The sequence below is a fragment of the Barbus barbus genome (assembly GCF_936440315.1).
Source record: "Barbus barbus genome assembly, chromosome: 32".
NCBI lineage: Eukaryota > Metazoa > Chordata > Actinopteri > Cypriniformes > Cyprinidae > Barbus > Barbus barbus.
In genome coordinates, this window is record NC_136760.1 from 27,456,640 (window position 1) to 27,480,817 (window position 24,178).

The window sequence follows — 24,178 nt, forward strand, 5'->3', positions numbered from 1 at the left end:
GTAGCGCTTGGGGGGGGGGTCCTGATTCTGTTGTGTTAGCATTAGCGTTGAGTCTCCTTCATCTGTCGCCGGTGACCCGGTTCTGCTGCACTTTCTCCGGTTAGTTCGCTTTAAACCTTTTAAACTGCTCTTTCTCTGTCTCTGTCTCTGTCTCTGTCTATGTGAGCTGAGTTTCTAAATTAACTTTCAGATTGATCCAGGCCGGTTCAAAGACAGAATTCATGCAAATATGTGTCTCTATAACACTGAGCTTTCCGATTAAATTCATCTCTTAGTATTTGCAGATTATTTTTAGTCTTTTAGGTTTTAGAAATACATTTTCAGTGCTGCTGGGGTGTAAAAACTGCATTAATGGGTGCTCTTTGGACGCGGGATTCTTTAATATCATCAAAAAAGTCATAAATCCAAAGCTCTTTCAGTCCAAAAACACTCTATAAGACCATAGATGCGGAAATACAATCATTGGGACGAGATGCAAATAACAATAAGTTTAAGGTAAAGTCATTTATTAATTGCAATACTTAATTAGTTTTTATATAGGAATGACTAAAAGCAAACATAAGAATCCAGCAGCAGTTTAAATGGAGAATTTTGTGTAATTGATTTCTTTGTTTCCTTTAATTATGATGGATTTTTAGATTAATTTGAGATTTATATATATTGTTTTTTTTTCCACTTTAATAATTGTTACAGTGTTTTGAATTGATTTGCATTTATTGATTATGATTATGATATTCTCTTATTGTTCCGGTGACTGTTTTTTAATTATTTTCCTGCATTTAACAAATAAACACGGGCCTGAAACTAATTATTGCATGTCTGTTTTAAATGATGTATTTTTGTATTCTTATTGTTATAAATTATTACAATATTTTTAGTTTTTATAAATTATTATAAATTTTAAATATGACGTAAAATATCAGAAAATATTTACACAGAAGATTTGAATATCGTCCTCTTGTTTTATGCAACTTATAAATATTAATTTATAAAATGACACGCATCTACATCAATTTTTAATTATTATTTTAAAGGTGTTAATATTAATAATAAATTTAGAATATAAATTAAATGTTGGACTTTGCCAAATAATAATAATTATTCAAAAAAATTATTATAAATTTGAAATAAATTAATTGTCAGAAAATGAATGACAGCAGAAGTTGTTCTCTAGTGTTATTTTATGCAGTAAATTGCATACATTTACATTAAACATATTTATTGTTTAATAAATTATATTGTAATAGTTTATTTTGGAACAGTAGAATTCACTGATCATTTCAAGCGGTAACTTTGGCAAGTTTTTAATAGTGTGTACTGTGTATATTTTCTTTATAATTGAAAAAAATAATAATAAAATGGAATAAAATTCAAACAAATTATAATAACATTAAAATGAAGTTTTGGTTCATTCATCACATTTGAAATGGAAGAAACAATTGGATGCATTGCCTTGTGGGATGCAGTATTCAACATTATATGCACAGTGTGTGTTGTTGTGTATTGCACTCTTGTTTGTTCAGGTGTTCTGTGCATAAGGTGTGTTTGCATACTGTGCTCAGCGTACAGGGTTTGTTCTGTACTGATCCTGGAGAGATCTCCCTGAGGCTGTGTGTGTGTGTGTGTTTACTTTGACCACACCTGATGTACTGTAGAACGACACACACAGATATTATCAGTCATCTTTCTTCTGTGAGAATACTGTGTCTGATCCCTTGATTTGAGGAATCATTCATCACACAGTCAACTTTAAGACTCAGTGTCAGGGGTTTGATCTCATGACTAACCCCCAGCTTGAGTAATAGTGAAGAAAACACCTCTAAACATCACTTACACACACCATTGCAATCACTGCTCTTCACTGTGTTTGCAGATATAATGGCTGTTCCTCCAGCGTTCGCAGACCTGGGAAAGGCTGCAAAGGACGTCTTCAACAAGGGCTACGGTAACACGCTTCTCTCCCTCAGCTCTGCAGAAAACACTCCTTTCAAACATGCATACTGTGTTATATTTACACGTGTGTGTTTCTGAATGCTGAAGGTTTTGGGACGGTCAAGCTTGATGTCAAAACCAAGTCTGCTAACGGAGTGGTGCGTGCTTTCTGCATTACTTTCTTAATTCACATTTTCTGTGCGCAGTTCATCCATGTACGGTATTTAATTGTTTCTGTTTCAGGTCTTAAAAAGTTTTAATTCACCCTTCCATAAATTAATAAAAGTCTTAAATCCGAGCAGAAAGTCATTCAGTTTGTGAAGTCATAGCATTAAATGTTGCATGAAGTGCAAAAGATCATTATCTTCCTCAGTTTTTTTGTCTTGTTTCCAGTACAAATATCTAAACATCCTTAAGTCAAGTTACATTTACCGGAGATGCAAAATCAAGTCTTGTTTTATGCAATTTTTTTGGGTTGTTTGTTTAAAATTGTTAATAGTTTTTTTTTTTTTTACAAATTAAAAAAATATGCTTTATAAATATTATAATATTTTTTTATATATATTTTTACATTTTATTTTAATAAATAATATAAATATATTAAAATAAAATGCATTTGTAAATAAACTAAAATAAAATTAAATGAAAGTATAGAAAATAACTTAAAATTAATTTATTTCAGATAGTTACCAAGGCAATATTTCTCATTTTAATTTAGTTTGACTTTGAACAAAATAAGTAAATAAACTATATATAAAAAAACTAAATAAGCATATTTAAAAAAAACAAAAATGAATGAAAATGACAAAAAGACATATATACACACAAAAATGTATTACAATTAAAATGAAAAATTCTAAATATATGAATAAAAACTATAATAGTAAATTATACTAAAATAACACTGAATGGAAGTTGGGATTACATTTGAGAACATATTAATGTATTGTGCTTCCTTTAATTCATTCCTTAATTAAAAAAAAAAAAAAAACTTATTTAAAACGTCTTAAATTTACCTTCATCAAACCTGCAGAAACCCTGTTGAAAGCAAACATCTGAACGTAACGTAATCCTGTAAATGCTTGTGTAATATAATAATGCCTCTGTTTTTGACTGTCAGGAGTTTAAAACATCTGGCACATCTAACATGGACTCAAACAAGGTCAGCGGGAACCTGGAGACCAAGTATAAATGGGCCGAGTACGGACTGACCTTCACCGAGAAGTGGAACACGGACAACACGCTGGGCACGGAGATCACCGTGGAGGACCAGGTGCAGATACACATGCCTCAGAAATAATGATTCATTCATTATGATTCCTACAGTCATGGAGAACCTATATAGTGATGTCCTGACCTGCAAAAGCAAATCCTGAGAATTTAAGAATATTTATACAGTTAATGTGTGTTAATACACATTACCAGTCAAAGGTTTGGAATAATTCAGATTTTTTTTGAAAGACATCTTTTCTGCTCACCAAGGATATGTTTGTTTGATCAAAAATACAGTAAAAACTGTTAAATTGCTAAATATTTTTACAATTTAAAACAGCTGTTTTCTATGTGAATATGTGTTAAACTATAATTTATTTCTGTGATGCGCAGCTGTATTTTCAGCATCATTACTCCAGTCTTCAGTGTCACATGATCTTCAGAAATCATAATAATATACTGATTTACTGCTCAACAAACATTTCTGATTATCAATGTTTTTTACTCAAGTAAATGCAAAAATCACTTGCAAAAAAACATTTTTAAAAAATCCTAATTATTCCAAACATTTGTCTGGTAGTGTTTGTTTTTAATAGTTACACTCAGTGCTAAAATCTTTCTACTTCATCTGAAATTCACTCTTTGCAGATGTTTTGGATTATTTTACTTTAAACCTTTCAAAATGATTAGCAAATTAAAACCATTTCACATTAAAATTACATTACATTTATTTCTTATTTAAATATTATTATTAAATATAATTATCATGATTTGTTTATTATTATTGTATTAATGAATTATTATTTATAGTAATATTAATAGTAATGCTATTGTATTTATAATTTATTAAATATAATAGTTTTTTTAATAATTTATAAATAATAATGTATTATTATTATTAATGATAAGTAAATTAAAAAAGTTAATGTTATTTATAAATAATTAATGTTTGTTTAAAGTATAGTGATAATTTGCTTGTGAAAACAGAAATGAATATTCTCAGTTATTGGTGAATAATATATTTTGTATTTCTCAGATCACCAAAGGACTGAAGCTGACCTTTGACACGACCTTCTCACCAAACACTGGGTATGATGATTGACTGTAAATGCCACGTGGTCAGTATCGTGAGCTTGAGATGAGGTGATCTCTGAGGTGTGTTTGTGTTATTTTAACAGTAAGAAGAGTGGCAAGGTGAAGACGGCCTATAAGCGTGAATACGTGAACGCGGGCTGTGATGTGGATTTCGACTTCACCAGTCCTGCCATCCACGGCGCGGCGGTGCTGGGATACGAGGGCTGGCTCGCTGGATACCAGATGACCTTTGACACCGCCAAGTCCAAAATGACTCGCAGCAACTTCGCAATCGGATACAAAACTGAAGACTTCCAGCTGCACACTAATGTGTAAGATATGCACCATCTGCGGTGCTTTAGCAGTCAATCTTTATTTATTTATTTATTAATGTAATTATTATTATTTATAATTAATAAACAATTATTTATGAATTAGTCAAAGTAATCATTATTTATTAACAGTAATGATATTACTACTACTACTACGAATTATTATTTGTAGTAGTATTTTTATTATTATTTAGAAAATAGAATTTTATTTATTTGATATTATATATTAAAATAATTAAAAAATATTTATAATAACAATATATAAACAATTATTATTTAAAATAACTATTTATTAACTGATGATACTATTACTGCTACTACTAACTATTAATATTAATATTATTATTGTTACTTATAATTAATGCATAACAGTTATTAGTATTTTTATTTGGAAAATAGTATTATTATTTATAATTTATAATCAATTTTGTAGTTATTGTAAATATAAATGTATACATGATAAATGTAATGTTTTTATAATTAATAAATATTTTTATCATAATATTAAAAATAACAAAATATTATATTTTTATTATAAATGACAACTGTTTTTATTTATAATTAATAACAATTATTATGATTATTGCGGTATATACAAGTATTATTATTTAGTAAATATATTTTTATTAATTATATACAATTCTTTATGATTGTTATTTACAGTTAATAGCAATTATTCTTGTTAATTATTATCATAATTATTATTTATTTACTTACTTGCACAGAGCCTGTGTTGATTGGAAATGTATTAATACTCGATGACCCGTGTGTTTCTAGTTCAGAATATTCCCTGTAGACACTGTAGATCTCCAGCGCTGGTGCCGTCCTCAATTACTGCCCTCAATAATCTGCCGTTTAACCGTGACAGAGCTGCGTGAGGAACGATCATCTCTCTGTTTGTGTGGCAGGAATGATGGGACGGAGTTTGGCGGCTCCATCTATCAGAAAGTGAGCCCTGATCTGGAGACGGCTGTGAATCTGGCCTGGACCACCGGCAACAACAGCACACGCGTCGGCATCGCCGCCAAATACATGCTGGACTCCAGCTCCTCCGTTAGTGTGAGTTTCACTGTGATACACCTCATATAAACTGGAGAGATTAGAGTCACAGATGCCACTCATTGTGTAGACAGCTTTATTTATTATAATGACAACAATGAAGTTTTTATTGATGCATCGCACCACTCGCATCCGACATATATAGGTCGTTTACAGCTTTCTCGTTGTTAATGAGTATAATCCTGCTGTCTGCGTTTCTGTCACTCCTGTGTCATATTTCACAATTTGCATTATTTTTATTATAATTTGCAATATTTAAATTCATTTTCACCATACAAAGACTACAGTGACTCTGCTTCTGGGAGATTTTCCTCAACTAGCTTTGACTGTTTTGGTGGTTTTTGTAACTTTAACAATCATAGTTATGTATCTTCACAAAATGACAGTGTATTTTGTGATTATATATTGTTATCACGATATAAAATTGGTCATACTGGCCACCTCTGTTTTGAGACTCTTATTTTGTAAGACGACAAGAGTCCTGAACCTGACTGTAAGAGTGTCTTTGTGTCACTGAGATGCATCAGTCATTTAACAGCATCTGCGTGTTTCTTTCAGGCTAAAGTGAATAATTTCAGCCTGGTTGGTATCGGCTACACTCAGACCCTCCGACCAGGTGAGTGTTATATGAATATCCAGGTAAACCTCTGCCTATTTTATTTTAGATTTAATTTAATTATTTTATTTCAGTGTAAAATATTTTTAATATTATGCTTTTTTATTTTGTATAAAATATTTCTTTTAATTTTTTGTTTTAATTTTAATAAATTTTATTTAGTTTCTTTTGTTTTATATAAAATGTTTATTTTTAATTATTGTTTTTATTTGTTGTATTGCATATATTTTTTATTTTGTTACTATTTTATTAATATTTTTTGTAAAATATTGTTTTGTTTGTTTTATTGTAGTATTAATTGATTTAATTTTTGTTTAGTTTAAAATATTTAAATTTTTAAAATGATTTATTTGATTTATCTTAAAGGAGTAGGGTTAGTATATAAGTGCATTCTAACTGAAGTGTTTCTGTCATAGTCTATACAACTTGGAACATGAGTACCAAAATGAATATCTGCATAAAACTCATAAAATGAAGCCATGACCATGTAATATTTCACTCAAAATCAAAAGAATCAAGTAGTGCTGTCAAACGATTAATCACGCATAATCACATCCAAAATAAAAGTTTTTGTTTACATAATATATTTACGTGTACTGTGTATATTTATGTATATGTAAATACACACACATACAGTATATATTTTGAAAATATTTACATTTATACATATTAATATTCTTATATATAAATATATTTAATATATAAACATAACATATTTTTCTAAAATATATACATGCGTGTGTTTGTATTTATAAATACATATGAAATATACACAGTATACACGCATATATTATGTAAACAAAAACTTATTTTGGATGCGATTAATCGTTTGACTGCACTAGAATCAAGTATTTATATTAGAGAAAAATACTTCTAATTCTGGTGTGAAATGTGAGCCAGACATGATTTTGATGCATGCATTGCTTGCGTCTGATGCAGACTGTGTGTGTGTCCAGGAGTGAAGCTGACACTTTCTGCCCTGGTCGATGGAAAGAACATCAACGCTGGAGGCCACAAACTGGGTCTGGGACTCGAGCTGGAGGCGTAACACACATTGTGTTTCTCACAGGATCCTCTGGAAGGGAAGAGTCAGAAATCTCCAGACGCAGATCGACGGCGTCGAGTTTAAACCAAACACTGAACCCAAACCTGCACCTCGTCTTATTTATTTGCTGCACTACCTTTACTGTCAATATTTCTCTCCATACCGATGCTTTCAATCCGTATGTGCTTTCCTCTCCTGGTCATTTTCTGAGTAATAGGTAACCAAAAATGTAAATATTATTATTTACTCATTCTCATGTCGGTGCAAACCTTTATTTTGAAAAAATGTTTCAAAATGTCCTAAATGTTTATGCAGCTCATTTCTATTCAACAACAGTGACCACGACTGTCAAACTCCAAAAAAAGCACACAATATATTTAAGTCTTCTGAAACCATATGATAGCTTTATGTGAGCAACATAAATATACTCTGATCATTTTATGACTTCATGTCATTTTTGGAGCTTGACAGACTGTTTTTGTGTGGAAAAATGTTAAAAACAACCACATGTAGGTTTGGATCAAGATGAGGGTGAGTAAGTGTAGTTTTGGCCTGAACTTGTTCTGAAAGTAGATCATGATTTGCCTCCTCGTGCCGCTGCTGTTTAGTGATGTCAGGGTGTTTTTGTCAGCTGTTTGTTGTGGTAGTTCGGCTTTATCGTCCTTCTCTCTCTGCATTCAGGCTTTATGGTGTTCAAACGGGTTCTTTCGGCGTGAGATGTTGTGGTTGTTTGACTTGACCTCTCCAGAAACACTCACACAGATGAGGGAGACGAGAGGCTTTCCCTGCTGAACCGCACAATCATGCCCTTCTGTATGTTGACCTTTGCAATAAAGTCCTAAAACTGGAATTTTGTTTTTTATTAACTATATATAATAGTTATAAATATATGAAGAGTTTATTTGCAAAAACATATAACTCAGTTTTTTAATTTTTCAAAAATCATGTTTTTTATAGTTATGTTTTTATAGTTTTATTGTGTTAGTTATTTTTTACCTAATCAAAATAACCTGACTGCAGTTGGATTGAGATTAACTGGAATGCACAACGAAATACATGATTTTTGAAAATTGTTAAAAATCTGTTTTTGCACATGGACTCTTCATATATAAATAATAAAGCAACAAAAGCTTATGAGATAAGCCAGAGAGCAGCGGTTTGTGAGTGATTGGTCAGTAATGTTTTAGGGTGGGGCTTAGCCAAAGTCAAAAAGCTTTGTGCAGATTTGGGTGTTGCATGTCCCGCCCAATAATTAGAAATGGCCAAATTTTCCCCCAAATATTTACTGCGCTCCATTATACAGAAGCGTCTGTTAAACGTTGGAAGCGAGCGAAGTATTGAAATATTTAATATTTGACAACTCTTTTAATATATTAATGTTAAATGACTGACAGTATTGTACAGTGATGCAAATTACTCAATGTTTGTTTTTTTCTCAAATATGTCCGTTTTGAATTGAAAATATGGTATAGTTTACATGATTCATGTAATTTCTAACTGAATAAGACAAGAAACCGTTGCGGTTTCGACTTATTAACATACAAATAAAAGTGCATGTGTGCCTATTTTAAAATATTTTGAGCAAATAGTTTAAAATGATTACTTTCCAACTAGATTTCAGTGCAGTAACTTTGTTTATTGAAAAAGTTATACCACAAATACATATTTCAAATTTATTTTCAGAAACAATCAGTATTGGCACCATGAACAACTGAATACAAAACTTTCAATTATTACAATATTCTCAGTTGAACAGCCTAAATAAATGATTTCTTCGCTCTGTTATGGTGGTATATCACTATAAAGTCAGATTTTGAATGCTAATGTCAGACCGTCGCCTACTGTTAACATGCTCAGTTGGATTCTGATGTCTTGATGGAGCTTCTTGTTCAGTTTATCAATGCTGATGGAGTCGATGTCGCCTTCTTTTGGGTTCACCACTCGACCGCTCCACAGCACCTAGAGGACAGATATTTGATTTGAAAGAAATTAATACTTTCATTTATCAAGGATGCATTAAATTGATCAAAAGTGACAGTAAAGGCATCTATGATGCTACCAAAGAAATGTTGTTCTTTTGATCTTTATATACTTTTAAGAAGAATACTGAGAAATAAAATGTATCGTGGTTTCTCTAAAAAGCATATTAGAATGATTTCTGAAGATCATGTGGCACTGAAGACTGGAGTAATGATGCTGAAAATACACACAGAATCATATTTTTACAGTATGTTTGATCAAATAAATGCAGCTTTGGTGAGCGAAAGAAACAACTGTACATCATATATCATACGGCATTGATGCTGAACACCACTGAATGTAAAAATACATTTTTTTCTCCTGAATTTTGAGTTTATCTGACTTTTCTTCTCAGAATTGCAAGAAAAAAAGTCTGCATTTTCAGATAAAAGTAATTGGCTTTTTTATTTTATATTCTGTGGTGGAATACCATTGTCCATTCTGCATGTTTGGTAACCAAATATGTCATGGCATGTTTGAATATGCACACATAAGATTTTTTTTACTTTAATTTGACTGAAAGGCTGTAGTGCATGTGCTTTATGATGTTTTTATAGTGTTTTTTATGTTGAAACTCAGCTGCTGCTTACTGTCTGCTCTCATTGTACGTTAAAGGGCAGCATGAGCTTATTATTTCATTCAGTTTTGATGGAACAGCTCTCAGGAATGCATCTCTGAGTTATAGGGATGTGCGGTATACCAGTACTGGAAAAGTATGAAATATTATATTATTATATTAACGGTACGATATCATAATTTTGTTTAATCCGGTATTTCTGTTGCAAAATGCACCTGTAGGTGGCAAAAAGTTAAAAAGTCATAATTCTGAGATATAAACTCACAATTCTGACTTTATATCTCACAATTCTGACTTTATATCTCTCAATTCTGACTTTATATCTCTCAATTCTGATTTTAAATCTCACAATTCTGACTGTAAATCTCACAATTCTGACTGTAAATCTCACAATTCTGACTTTAAATCTCACAATTCTGACTTTAAATCTCACAATTCTGACTTTAAATCTCACAATTCTGACTTTAAATCTCACAATTCTGACTGTAAATCTCACAATTCTGACTGTAAATCTCACAATTCTGACTGTAAATCTCACAATTCTGACTTTAAATCTCACAATTCTGACTTTAAATCTCACAATTCTGACTTTACATCTCACAATTCTGACTTTACATCTCACAATTCTGATTTTAAATCTCACAATTCTGACTTTACATCTCTCAATTCTGACTTTACATCTCACAATTCTGACTTTAAATCTCACAATTCTGACTTTAAATCTCACAATTCTGACTTTATATCTCTCAATTCTGACTTTATATCTCACAATTCTGATTTTAAATCTCACAATTCTGATTTTAAATCTCACAATTCTGACTTTAAATCTCACAATTCTGACTTTACATCTCACAATTCTGACTTTACATCTCACAATTCTGACTTTAAATCTCACAATTCTGACTTTAAATCTCACAATTCTGACTTTAAATCTCACAATTCTGACTTTATATCTCACAATTCTGACTTTATATCTCACAATTCTGACTTTAAATCTCACAATTCTGACTTTAAATCTCACAATTCTGACTTTAAATCTCACAATTCTGACTTTAAATCTCACAATTCTGACTTTATATCTCACAATTCTGACTTTAAATCTCACAATTCTGACTTTAAATCTCACAATTCTGACTTTAAATCTCACAATTCTGACTTTATATCTCACAATTCTGACTTTAAATCTCACAATTCTGACTTTAAATCTCACAATTCTGACTTTAAATCTCACAATTCTGACTTTATATCTCACAATTCTGACTTTATATCTCACAATTCTGACTTTATATCTCACAATTCTGACTTTATATCTCACAATTCTGACTTTAAATCTCACAATTCTGACTTTATATCTCACAATTCTGACTTTATATCTCACAATTCTGACTTTATATCTCACAATTCTGACTTTAAATCTCACAATTCTGACTTTATATCTCACAATTCTGACTTTATATCTCACAATTCTGACTTTAAATCTCACAATTCTGACTTTAAATCTCACAATTCTGACTTTATATCTCACAATTCTGACTTTATATCTCACAATTCTGACTTTATATCTCACAATTCTGACTTTAAATCTCACAATTCTGACTTTATATCTCACAATTCTGACTTTATATCTCACAATTCTGACTTCATATCTCACAATTCTGACTTTATATCTCACAATTCTGTGATCAGAATTGTGAGATAAAAACCTTTTCTTTATTTTTTATTCAGTGGTGGAAAAGGGCTTCCATATGAAACTCTATCAATGCACCCGAAATGAATAAATAGAGAGAACAGTGAAAGTGAAATATGGCATTACTTTGGATACAAAACAGATGATAAAGGTGAGTGAACTGACCTTACTGCACCTGTATGCAAGCGTTGCTATAATCATGTTGCTACAGGGACACATAAAATCTTTTTAAGCATTTGTCGCTTGCTCATCCTGATCTTTTCAGAGAATTACAAGATTGACAGGTGAGTGCATCATTCATAAATTCAGATTTAATATGAACTTTTATTTTCATCTGATCAGCGCACATAGAGGTGTGACACAGTGAAGATTTGGTCACGTTATATATGCACTTGCATTTCATACAATCGAATATTAATTGGATTTGAATTGAGAAATAGTTTTGCTATATTAATTTAATATCAATGATATGAAGGGAATGTTTCTGCTAACATGAAGCAGCCGAGAGAGAGAGATTTATATTTAATGCTTTTTCTTTGGCTGAGTCTGAAATCTGAAAACAATCTGAGAGAGAGAGAAATAATAACATGATTTTGAATATTACTTTGACTGTTAGAATAACACTTTACAATAAAGCAATTAACTGTGTTACTTCAGTTGTATTTTTGTCTTCAAACTCAGTCAAAATGTAGCCTGGTTGGTTATTTGTTACATTGAGACATTTTGTGAAAAGATAAGAAGATTTGAATATATTTTCATCTTATTACTTCAGTTAGGCTATTTTTGTTTTTCTCCAACATCAAAATTGTACGTATGTTCCCTGTAGGTTTTTTGTTACAGTTTGATACAAAGGTATTAAGATATGAATCTGTTATTATTATTAAAATAGTTTTAAATTCCCTAATGTTTTGAGGCTGGTTATTTGTTAGCTATGGTATTGATTTAATATCGATACTGAGGTATTATATTCTGGTATCGTACCGAAGCCCACATTATGGTATCGAGCCATCCCTACTGAGTTAAAAGCAGAAGGTTATTGTAGAAACATGAACAGACATGATCACTCACGTTATCTATAGCGATTATTCCTCCTTTCCTGACCAGCTGCAGGGATTTCTCATAGTAGTTCTCGTAGTTGACTTTGTCAGCATCAATGAAGACAAAATCAAAAGTCTCTGCTTCACCAGCGGCCAGAAGCTCGTCTAATAACACACAACACATTATAGAAACATTATAAGGTCGAAACACCCTGGCATGTTCATCTTAACATCCTCAACACATTTCATATTTAATATGAATTAATTTGTTTTAATATTAAATTTTTTTAAAACTCTTTAGACTTCCAGATGCCAGGACATCACTGTTCAAAGCAAATCTCACATCAGATGAGACCTAAATGTACATCAATGTATATTTGAAACAAATATTGTAACTTTTCTATGTAAATACTCCAAACAGTGTAATTATTTTATGACTCATGCCAAAGGTAAATTATGTGTGAAATTCCACAGCCATATCACCCTGTAGCCCAAGACTGGTTGCCCACTGAAGCTAAGCAGGGTTGAGCTGGTCAGTACCTGGATGGGAGACCTCCTGGGAAAACTAGGTTGCTGTAGGAAGAGGTGTTAGTGAGGCCAGCAGGGGGTGCTCACCCTGCGGTCTGTGTGGGTCCTAACACCCCAGTATAGTGACGGGGACACTATACTGTCAAAAAGCACCGTCTTTCAGATGAGACGTTAAACCGAGGTCCTGACTCTCTGTGGTCATTAAAAATCCCAGGATGTCTTTCGAAAAGAGTAGAGGTGTGACCTCGGCATCCTGGCCAAATTTCCCCATTGGCCTCTGACCATCATGGCCTCCTAATCATCCCCTTACACTGATTGGCTTCATCACTCTGTCTCCTCTCCACCAGTAAGCTGGTGTGTGGTGGGCGTTCTGGCGCACTATGGCTGCCATCGCATCATCCAGGTGGATGCTGCACACTGCTGGTGGATGAGGAGACACCACCCCTCACAATGTAGAGCGCTTTGAGTGCTTAGAAAAGCAGAAAAGCGCTATATAAATGTAATGAATTATTATGAATTATTATTATTATTAAATTATGATGAATATTAAGTTCACATTAATGTCACTTCATAAAAATGTAAATGCACATCCAGTTTATTTCCATGAATAAAAAAATAAAATAATACCATAAAAAACAATTTAATTACTTGAAATAAAATGAATGTTGACTGAAATATATATTAAAAAGTAAACCTATTTTATTTCATCTAGTTGCCAAGCCAGTATTTCTCATTTTCATTTATTTTAACGATGTACTAAAATAAATAAATAAATTATAGATATATAAAAAAAAAAACTAATAATAGTGAGAAACATACAGCACATTTTCTAAAACTTTATTTGAACCATTTAACTAAAAATTAAAATAAAAACTAATATATTTATAATATTGACTTTTTTTTTTAGCTGTGTCAGAAATGGGGGAGTCAAAAAAACTGATGTGAATGTAGTCTAAAGGTTATTTGGAAATAAATAAGTTCACAATGCATGAAAAATCCAGATCTTACCAAGAGTTTGCAGCGCTGGCTTCAGACGCACGTCTATTTTGTGCTCAACACAGGCCTAAGAAGATTTCACAACATGAGAGGGAGATGATTAAATAATGTTGAATCCACAGGAAATAATCGAGCCTGCTTGCTTAAAGCGGTGAGGCTGATCACACAGAAGTTGAATGAATTTACAGATCCAAAAACTTCATAATATATTTGTTTATTCATATAACAACCTAATGCAATGCAGACAGTGATTCAAAGAGAATATTTAAATCTGTAAGCTGTCAATCAGCAAACATCATCTGGAGTTAAATATGGTTATTCATTTACCAAGTCTCAGGTTTATATATTAACCTACATAAAGGCAGCACTGATAAGGACAGATTTAAGTGATTGTGGAAAATCCAGGTTTCCACTTCCTACTTGAAAATTTCATTATAGTAAATATAAAAAAGGGTTTTAGTGTAAAGTGGACTACTAATGAAGAAAACATTCAATAAATGGAAAAAGAAAGAAAAGCAAAGTTGCTTCTTGCACAATAAGAGCAGACATAGATATGTAAATAGAGTCATATGCATCTCACCAGTCTCCAGAAAGGTCTGCCGATGTTGATGTATTCCTCACTGATGTCGCACGCGATAAGTTTCCCGTCTTCAGGCAGGGTGCGCGCGATACTCAACGCGTTATATCCCGTATAAACACCTAAACACGCACAGATTGCTCAGACACGTCGAGTGATGGACAGAATATTTGTGCGGTGTATTATGAAGATTCATACCAATTTCAATGGCTTTCTTGACCTTGATTAAACTGGCTAGATTGGCCATGAACTGCGACTGCTCACAGGCCACCATGAACGTGTTCAGCTTATGCTCCATGGTTTTCTACAGATCAAAACAATCGAATTAGAAATCATTAAACACAATTACTGAAATTAAGTTGGTTAAACACAGTCACTGTACAACACAAGACAAATGCAAACTAAATTAAAAGCAAACTAATTATTCTTAGGCATTTATTAGAAGTGATAGCCTTGATTTCCTTTGGATTTTATTGCTATGTGAAAGCCACAGACGTCATCATGAAGAGAAATACACACCTGACGTAGTTGTTTGAGGGCTGGATGTTCCCTCAGAGAGTGATTGAGGAGGTACTGCATCACTGGATCATCTTTCCTTCCAACATGACTTTTACCCGACGACATTCTGAACAATTTAGATTTGCTTTGCCTTTACAAAGAAGAAATCGGAGAGAGAAATTCATTTTGGATACACTGCATGTTATGCACACCAGTGGAAATTAATTAAGACAACACTTTTAATCTTTTACCTGCAGGTGGGATTTTGTGCAATTATTATTATTATTAAAAAAATACATATTAATTGACTTTAAATGAATGTTTTTGTTATTAATTTACAATTTCAACATAAAATAAGCAGTTTAATTTGACTAAAACTATTTCAATTTCACATGCATTTTTTTTACTACCACTTTAATTATTATTTTTATTTATCTATTTGCAATGTCAACATAATTCAACATAATTCAATGCACTTATTGTTTGGTTTTTGTTATATTTATTTATATTCTGAATGCTATTTAGGTGGAAACTCTAAAATAGTTCATGTTTCCCACCAAGCTTACTTTTATTAAAAAATACAATAAAAAAGTTAACACTTGATCTATATTTTTCACTGGCTCAGATTTTTTCATATCTACATTAATTGTGTGCTGTGTCTTTAATTGCGGCTGTTGCATCAAAGTAACTTCCGGAAAGAGAAACATGTGGCTTTCTTCGGCACTCACCCACATAATATCCAGCTATAAAACCACCCCCAGCGTCGCCGAGCCTATAAGCGCTTCTTTGGAGAAGTTATGAAATGACATTATTATTATTATTATTACCGCTCTTCGTCTGAAAGTCTTTCCATCTAACAGAGGTGAGCACGGTTACCGTAAAACACACTGTATATGCGCATTTGATCAAGTTCTGTGTGACTAATGTGCTTTTTTAATTATTAAATTAGGAGACGTTGATATTTCCATGTTGTAGTATTATTTTTGCGATTCGGTTTGAAATCTGATTCCCTATTAATATGAGGATTAAGGCGGTGTATTCGACTATGATCTGAAGTTATTAGTCATTATGACTAAAATAATTTGGTGTTTTATACTAAAATATGTATGTGTGTGTAGCATATGCGTTTCGGCCAAAACTCCCTAAAACAAAACTCTATTTTAAAGATCCACATATTTCTGTCTTAAGAATTGAATTGTTCAGGTTTGTTGTTGCGCTTAAACTTGGAGAATTACGGCACGCGCGACATCCACATCACATGACACTGCACGGTCTTTTATTATTTAAAGCGTTTAATGTATTGACAGCTGCCTGTAGTGTGTGAGATTGTCATTTTAATGACCTGTTTTTAATTAAATGTTATTTTCTGCTCTATCCATTGACGCTTGTAGTCATATAAACGAGTAAACACTGATGCACATTTTAAATCGGATTTGCGTTATAAAAAATAATGCATGCGCTTATTAATAGCCTAAAATAACTTGAATTCATTATCCGACACATGCACAACAAGCGATAATTAGCATCTTGTATTAAACTCCAGTATAAAGCTGTAACTCACTGTGAGTCTGTGCTGTGAGTCTCTTCTGGAGAATGGCTTCAGATTTTGGAGGTGGAGATTGTTCGCTTGTTTGAAAGCAATGCTCTGTAAATTAATAAACAGTCAGTGCACCAAACTAAATTCCATCAAGTGCTGTTAAGTGTTTTGCAAATTTAAGATTATTTTTCTCTATATTTATAATTAAAATAATTTATTATATAATTAATAATAATTTCAGTATGATTTAATTTATCTACTATTATTTATATGTATATATAATGTATTATTATCAATATCTTTAATTTAGATATACATTTTTAAAATTTTACAGATTATTTAACTTTATATATTAATAAAAAAATTAATTGTTTACATTTTTAAACACTTAATTTGATCTACTAATATTGATATAATAATATATTAGTATTATTTATTTAAAAACATTTTACAATTTAATTTTATCTACTATTTTTTATATCTATTGTTATTATTATCTTTAATTTAGATATTTATACATTTTTAAATTTGATAAATTATTTAACTTTATCTACTAATTAAAAATGTAATTGTTTGCATTTTAAAACATTAAAATATAAACAAAATTATCTACTATATAGATCTACTATATTTATATAATTTCTATTGTGACATTTTTTTTTAAATATAAAACTGTTTTAAATATTTAATATTAATGTGTTTTTATTGCCAGGCATAGAAATAGTATTAAAATATATATCTAAAACATGGCTAGATCTCTCCTATGAAGGATAATGTGTTTAATTCCACTGACTCTATTCAGCTTGTGCATGTTTATTAAGCTTTTATGTATTCTGTTAGTCAGAGGCAACCTTGAAGCGGAGTTATTTATTTTGGCATATAAATCACAGCTGTTTGGTTGGTTGTCTGACTGTTTCAAATATTTGTTTAATGCAGAAAAGTTGTGGTTTCATAACAGCATATCCAAACTAAAGACCATTTAATCAATGCATTTCAGGATAGCAGGTTATTTGCTGTCAGCTTTGGGAATATTTAGTCCGAACATGATATTGTAACTGATATTAATAGAGTACTTTGTAAAGAAAGATTGCAGGATTTTGCAGTATCATCACTGTGTTTGGAGAGGCTTTAGTTCATGATATTCGCCAGCAGGTGGCGCTATACTGTAATGCATGAGTCTGAAGCACATTCTGCAGATCATGATGACTTGCAGGAGTTTGTTTTCAGAAATAAATCACCAGAGGCAGAAATATAGCCACCATCCATAATCCAGTGCACTCAAACTTGATTTTGTAGAACATTTCATTTCCAAAGTGTGCTTTCTGAAACTTTACCTTCCAGAAAAGTAAAGGCAAATATATTTGGAGAAAAGCAGACTGTTTGCTGACATGTCCTAACGCTGTAAATCTCCTGTTGACTTTGAGAGAATTTTCTGTTTAAAACCGATAGTGATATTTCATTGTAATATTTTAAAACTGCTTTGTGATTTTTCTTCTTTTCTGCATTTACTGTATATGATGAACTGTGATGTTGACTTTTTTTTTTTTTTTTTTTTTTTTCTTTGAAAGAAATTAATACTTTTATTCCGCAAGGGTGCATAAATTAATAAAAAATGGCATTTATAATATTACAAAAGATTTATATTTCAAATAAAAGCTGTTCTTTTTTTTTACTTTCTTTTTATCGAAGAATCCTGAAAAAGGAAATGTAATATTGACTGGAGTAATGATGCTGAAAATTCAGTTTTGTTCACAGAAATAAATTACATTTTACAATATTTTCAAATAAATAACAGCTATTTTAAGTTATAATAATATTTCACAATATGACTTTTTATTTTTAATCAAATAAATACAGCCTTGGAGATCAGAAGAGACTTCTTTCATAATAATATATATATATATAAAACATTGTAGCCATAAAACTACTTCCTTTTTTAATGAATTTTATTCACTTCCATGGTTTTTCAAGTCACATTTCTGGGAAATTACAAACTTTGTTACATTGCACATAAGTTAACAACCCAAAGCAGTACTAAAATCGCTCAAAAAGTAAACAAAAATATCCTTTTGACAGTCACACCTCTCAAAAGATTAAATGATCAGTTATTCCAAATTGTAATGATTCATTGTATTATGACATTTTTAATATGCCAAGTCGTTTTATTTTACTGTATTATTGATCAGCAGCTTTTATGAGCAGAAGAGACTTCTATAGTGGATTTTTCAAAATCTAAATCATAAGTATCATGTGACCGACTGTCAGAGCACCTGTTCTTTGCTGTTTATATGATGCTCCTGTCAATCAGTCCTCATGACAGCTGCTAAGCAACCCGTCAGGAATCGAGTAATACAGCAGAGATCAGAAAGCATGATGGGGAGATCTGGACGGCATGTCATGTGATCGATCACATCTCAGGTTCCTCTTAAAGTACATGACGGCATTAATGCCGCAGTCGAACACTTGAAGGTTTTTATGGACTTTTCCTCTGGATGGACTTCAGAGCCGCGTGTCAGAGTGACTTATGGGCTGAGAGCAGGTCCAGAGCCTGAGAGCCCAGCTGGCATCCATCAGCCCAATGAAAGCAGTAATTGGGCAGCATTTGAAGGCTGGTATTTGTAATTAAGTCGCTGGAGCTGTGATTTCTGCCTGTATAAAGGCTGCATTGAGCAGAGGCGTTAAGCTGTTTCTGCTGAGTTGTACATGTGTGCAACTCAACACCGTCATCAGTGCGTTCCTCTGATCTCAGACCAGGTCTGCTGGTGTTTCGACTCCCTCTGAGATAATCATACTGCTGATTCCCAGACATCAGGTTTGATATGAGACTGATAGCGCAGTTGGGAAGTGGACTCACAGCGGTAAATCACAGCCAAACATAAATACCTGATCAGATAATAATGAGGAGGCAGAACAAAACATCTGCATTTGCTCAATCAGTTTAATTATTTTTCTCTCTGAAGTGGTGCATGAACAGTTTTCACGAGGGACCCAAAGTGAAAAATAATTGATTGCATGGCGCTCCAAATAAAATTGCATGTACAAGCAATACATTAAATTTGTGTAAAATATTCTGAAGATATTTTTGTAAGTAAAAGGTATCAGTTAGGCTACTTTTATTATTTACTGCAAAATATTTTATAATTAAGAAGGCATGTAATTTCATAGTAAAATATATTAGTTTTTATAAATAAAAAACATTAATCACCTTTATAATTTGTGTTGATTTGGCATTCAAAGATGTCCCATTAGTATATAGTTTATTAGTATTTTTTTTTAATATGCTTTGGTGTGTTTGCCTGTTTTAAGTTCATTGCAGTTTTATTTTAGTATTATTTATATACTATAATACTATTTATTCATATTTTTAATTAGCTTTTATTTTAATTTTAGATTAAGCTTTAGTCATTTTTATCTGCTTTTTGTATTTTTATGATTTTATTATGATTTTTTTATTTCAGTATTAGTAATTTAATCTTATTTTATTTGAGCTAATTGCCCAAACAACATTTCTAATTTCCATTTAGATTTTTCAGTAATTATTTGTATTTAATTTTTTCCATCTATTATATTTTATTTTATTTCAGCTTTATTTCAGTGTTAGTTTTAGTTTTTCGATGTAATTTATTTTAAAGTAAACATTTTTATTTTTTATTTTATTTAGTCATTTCAGTTTCAGTTTTTTAGTAATTTAAACTTGTTGCTAAAGAAGTAATTCTAAGATTCAGGTTTGAAATTTAAGTTTTCATCTAATATTTATATATTCAGCTTTATTTCAGTTAATACAAAATATTTTTAATACACTGAAAAAAAATTATAATTTCACTCCGAAATTGTTAGTAAATTAAACAAATAATTAGCAAGTAACATATTGAATTAAACATGTTTTTAAGTAGAAAAACTGAAATAGTGTTTTCTTGTAAAACATACTCAGATGTTTTATTTACAACTTAGATGTTTTTTTTATGTCTTTTTATGCAAACACAAAATCTGTTGTGTTAAATTGACAGTGGTTTGGCCTCTTGATGAAAGTCTTTGCATCGTTAAACTTATTTTTATGCTGGTGATGAGCACTTTTGTTGATGTCTGTAGTTTTTAACATTGTATAATTGAATTACGAATACAGCTATGGACCATAAAATATACATCCAGTCAAAAATCATCCAGTAATGTGTTTTTTAAGAGCTCCTGCGTGTGAGGTTTCAGTTTGAAGCGTAACGTTAATAGTTTTTCCTCTGTACCCGTGACGTCTTCAGATGATGGTGTTCAGATCTCCAGCACATGCTGTGCTCATAAATGAGTGATGCTGAAACAATATTGTGCTTTGACATGCAGGCTATTCAGAGCAGAGGTCAGATATGGCAGCACTCTGCTATATTTGTTTTTATGATGCCATATTTCGTGTTTATGTGGAAAGCGGTGCTACAGAAGATTCATGCGGCTGTCATTGATGTCTTATTGCAGCAGAGCCTCGTCTCCTGTCGTTTTCACATGTTCTCAGTGGTTCTGATCTCTCTGTGAGAGGATGAGGACAGAACCATCCAGAACACAGCAATGTGCTAAAAACATTCAGAACGTCTTAGTAACTGCATTTCTGGTTAATCCTGAAGAAACTTGAATGTTCTCTGACAGTGTGAAGAAGTAACAATGAAGACAACGATTGTCTTTGATGGTTTCTAGCATAAGATAATACATTACCAAACACATTTTCTATGTGCCCTAAAGAGAAAAATAACAATTGTTCGCATGGTGCTCCTAATTTTATTGCACATAAGTGTATTTACAGTACATTTAATATGTGTAAAATGTTGTGAAGATGGTTTTGTAGGTAAAAAGTATGAATTAGGCTTTACCTTTATAATCTACTGTAAAATATTTTATATTTAACAATGCATGTACTTTTACAGTAATTGTTTTTATAAATAAAAAATATTAATTGCCTTTATAATTTATGTTGATGCATAGCATAAGTTACCATTTCAGAATTAAATAATAATAAATGCTTTTATCCATTGATCAAAACATTTTAAATAAATGTTATTTTATTGAATTTTCTATTCATCAAAGAATCCTAAAAAAAACAGATAATATTAATCAGTATCTTTGTCTCATTTTCCAGTAAAATGATCTAAACATCCTTAATACAAGATCAAATTAAAGATTTACTTAAATTAAAGATTAGAGAAAGCTTAATTTCTAAAAATAAGTTAACAAATTAAAATAATAAAAATTTGTGATATAAATTTAAAAGAAAAATAGATTGTCTGAAGAGTCTTAATATCTTGCATTTTGCTTCTCAAGTAAATAAATCTGGTTCATATTTAGGTGTTTGACTAGAATAAAACAGAAAAGCATTTTGATTTTTGTGCAAAGTTAGTTTGAGTAGATTTCTATTTCAAATAAATTCTTCTTATTAACTTTCTATTCATCTGTGAATCCACAAAAATATTGTGCAGCACAACTGTTTTCAACATTGATAATAATCAGAAATGTTTCTTAAACAGCAAATCAGTATATTAGAGTGATTTCTGAAGATCATGTGACACTGAAGACTGGAGTAATGATGCTGAAAATACAGATTTGATCACAGAAATAAATTACACTTCACTATATATTCACATAGAAAACAGCTATTTGAAATCATAATAATATTTCACTATTTTTACTATATTTTTGATCAAATAAATGCAGCCTCGTGACGCATAAGATGCTTAAATGTAAAAGTGATGTTGAATCTGAGATGGAGTGATGAAGTTGTTCTGTTTAGCCCGAGAGGAATGTCTTGAAGAGTTCTGCTGAGACACACATGCAAGCGTTTGAGAAGGACAGCGCATCAATCTGAGCTGGAGAACAGACATCTGTGTGAAATATTCCTGTGCTGTCTTTGGAGGGACTGTTGAAAACAGCCCTGAGAAACGCTTTGAGACACGATGCCAGAGCTGATTTAAACACCTCAGCGGGGAGAACTTGGACTGCAGTTTCGACCCGAAGCACGAACATGGCGTTTAAATACTCTCTAAATTACGGTGTGTGTGTGTGTCTGTGGTGGAGGCCTGCGTGTGTTTGTGGAGCGCTTGTTGAGACTTCATTTATCTTACTCACTGCACATGTGTTCTCCTGTAAGAGTTTCCATGTGTGCACGTGTTCGAGTGTGTGTGTGTTTGTGTATTTGTATCCAGTCTGAGGCTAATTTTCAGTCTCTGCAGACTGGGAGAAAGCGGCCCGTCATTAATCACCTGTGCTTAATGCTTCAGAGGCTTTAAAACAACCGTGTAGCTTTGCACATTTCGTGGCTTCACTCGCAAGTCCTTCCAGACTGTTCTGATGAGTTAAACATCACTATTTCTACTGTATTAAACAAACATGAATTACACTTCAAATTAGGAGCTTCAAATCTGGGATTTTTAATTTAAACCTGACAAACTTGGTCAGAAGTCTTTAGCAACCGGATAGCAACGCAGTGTATTTTGTGGGACACAGAAGCGCAGCTGTAATGATTCTGTAAACAGGCCTTCAGAGTGAGCGATCGTCTGTTTATCATCTGCGTTATTTGTGTTGACGACAAGATTATTAATGGAAGACAGGCTTTGACTCTTCTGATGTGTGTGAGAGTGTTTCATTTTGTCTGTTTGTGTATGTTTGGTGATTTACACCAAACACCGCTCATCCTGATGGGTATCTTTGTCTCGTTTTCCAGTAAACGTCTTTAAAACAAGATTGAATTAAAGGAGTAGTTCAGCCAAAAATGAAAATGTATCCTCGCCTTCAGGCCATCCAAGATTAGGATGAGTTTGTTTCTTCATCAGATTTGGAGAAATGTAGCAATGCATCACCAATGGATGCTCTGCAGTGAATGGGTGCCGTCAGAATGAGAGTCCAAACAGCTGATAAAAACATCACAATAATCCACACCACTCCAGTCCATCAGTTAACATCTGGAGAAGACAAAAACTGGATGTTTGTAAGAAACAAATAAGACGTTTTTACATCAAACCATCACTTCCGGCTAAAATATAAGTCCATAATAATGCAAAAAGTGGTCTGGAATCAGCTCTAATCAAATTAGTAGCTGGATCTTGATGTGAGAGACAACATGAGATGGACTTTTTCACTGGAGGAAGCATTATTATGGATTATGTACTTGATGATGGATCTGTTTTTGATTTCTCAAGACATTAACTGATGGACTGGAGTGGTGTGGATTACTTGTGGATTATCAGCTGTTTAGACTCTCATTCTGACGGCACCCATTCACTGCAGAGCATCCATTGCTGAGACACTGATGCAATGACACATTTCTCCAAATCTGATGAAGAAACAGACTGAGCTACATCTCGGATGGCCTTCAGGTGAGGAAATTTTCAGCTAATTTTCAGTTTTGGTTGAACTATTCATATTTTCCTTGGTTACATAAATCAAGTTTTAAAAAAGGTGTTGCATAAGAATAGTAAACAT

The 24,178-nt window shown here is 32.0% G+C and overlaps 2 protein-coding genes across 4 annotated transcripts; one reads left to right on the plus strand and one right to left on the minus strand.

Moving 5' to 3' along the window:
• Positions 1-15: 15 nt before the first annotated feature.
• Positions 16-8,744, plus strand: LOC306852315 (non-selective voltage-gated ion channel VDAC2-like). Of its 3 annotated transcripts, XR_013782572.1 has the most exons (10): positions 16-99; positions 1,874-1,945; positions 2,041-2,090; positions 3,053-3,205; positions 4,181-4,233; positions 4,323-4,550; positions 5,459-5,609; positions 6,168-6,225; positions 7,182-7,487; positions 7,952-8,118. XR_013782572.1 is itself a non-coding variant. In XM_079389033.1 (9 exons), the coding sequence occupies exons 2-9, from the start codon at positions 1,879-1,881 to the stop codon at positions 7,271-7,273; spliced, it is 852 nt and encodes a 283-aa protein (XP_079245159.1). In that variant the 5' UTR covers positions 16-99; positions 1,874-1,878; the 3' UTR covers positions 7,274-8,744. The 3 variants fall into 3 exon arrangements, 2 of the variants coding, with proteins under 2 accessions (XP_079245159.1, XP_079245160.1); XM_079389033.1 differs by having other exon boundaries at positions 7,182-8,744; XM_079389034.1 differs by having other exon boundaries at positions 25-99; positions 7,165-8,118.
• A 144-nt stretch (positions 8,745-8,888) lies between these two features.
• Positions 8,889-16,803, minus strand: LOC306852316 (catechol O-methyltransferase domain-containing protein 1-like). The gene is made up of 7 exons (XM_079389035.1): positions 16,751-16,803; positions 15,211-15,340; positions 14,890-14,995; positions 14,695-14,813; positions 14,127-14,181; positions 12,622-12,755; positions 8,889-9,229 (listed from the first exon to the last, which is right to left on the minus strand). The coding sequence occupies exons 2-7, from the start codon at positions 15,313-15,315 to the stop codon at positions 9,077-9,079; spliced, it is 672 nt and encodes a 223-aa protein (XP_079245161.1). The 5' UTR covers positions 15,316-15,340; positions 16,751-16,803; the 3' UTR covers positions 8,889-9,076.
• Positions 16,804-24,178: the final 7,375 nt, after the last annotated feature.

Excerpts from the sequence above, each read along its gene's own strand:
- LOC306852316 (XM_079389035.1), bottom strand. The coding sequence starts at position 15,315 with ATGTCGTCGGGTAAAAGTCATGTTGGAAGGAAAGATGATCCAGTGATG. Across the intron at positions 14,182-14,694 it reads GCAGACCTTTCTGGAGACTG|GCCTGTGTTGAGCACAAAAT; the intron begins GTGAGATGCATA and ends AAATCTTCTTAG. Across the intron at positions 12,756-14,126 it reads GCCAGCGCTGCAAACTCTTG|ACGAGCTTCTGGCCGCTGGT; the intron begins GTAAGATCTGGA and ends GTGTGTTATTAG.
- LOC306852315 (XM_079389033.1), top strand. The coding sequence starts at position 1,879 with ATGGCTGTTCCTCCAGCGTTCGCAGACCTGGGAAAGGCTGCAAAGGAC. Across the intron at positions 2,091-3,052 it reads CCAAGTCTGCTAACGGAGTG|GAGTTTAAAACATCTGGCAC; the intron begins GTGCGTGCTTTC and ends TTTGACTGTCAG. Across the intron at positions 5,610-6,167 it reads ACTCCAGCTCCTCCGTTAGT|GCTAAAGTGAATAATTTCAG; the intron begins GTGAGTTTCACT and ends TGTTTCTTTCAG.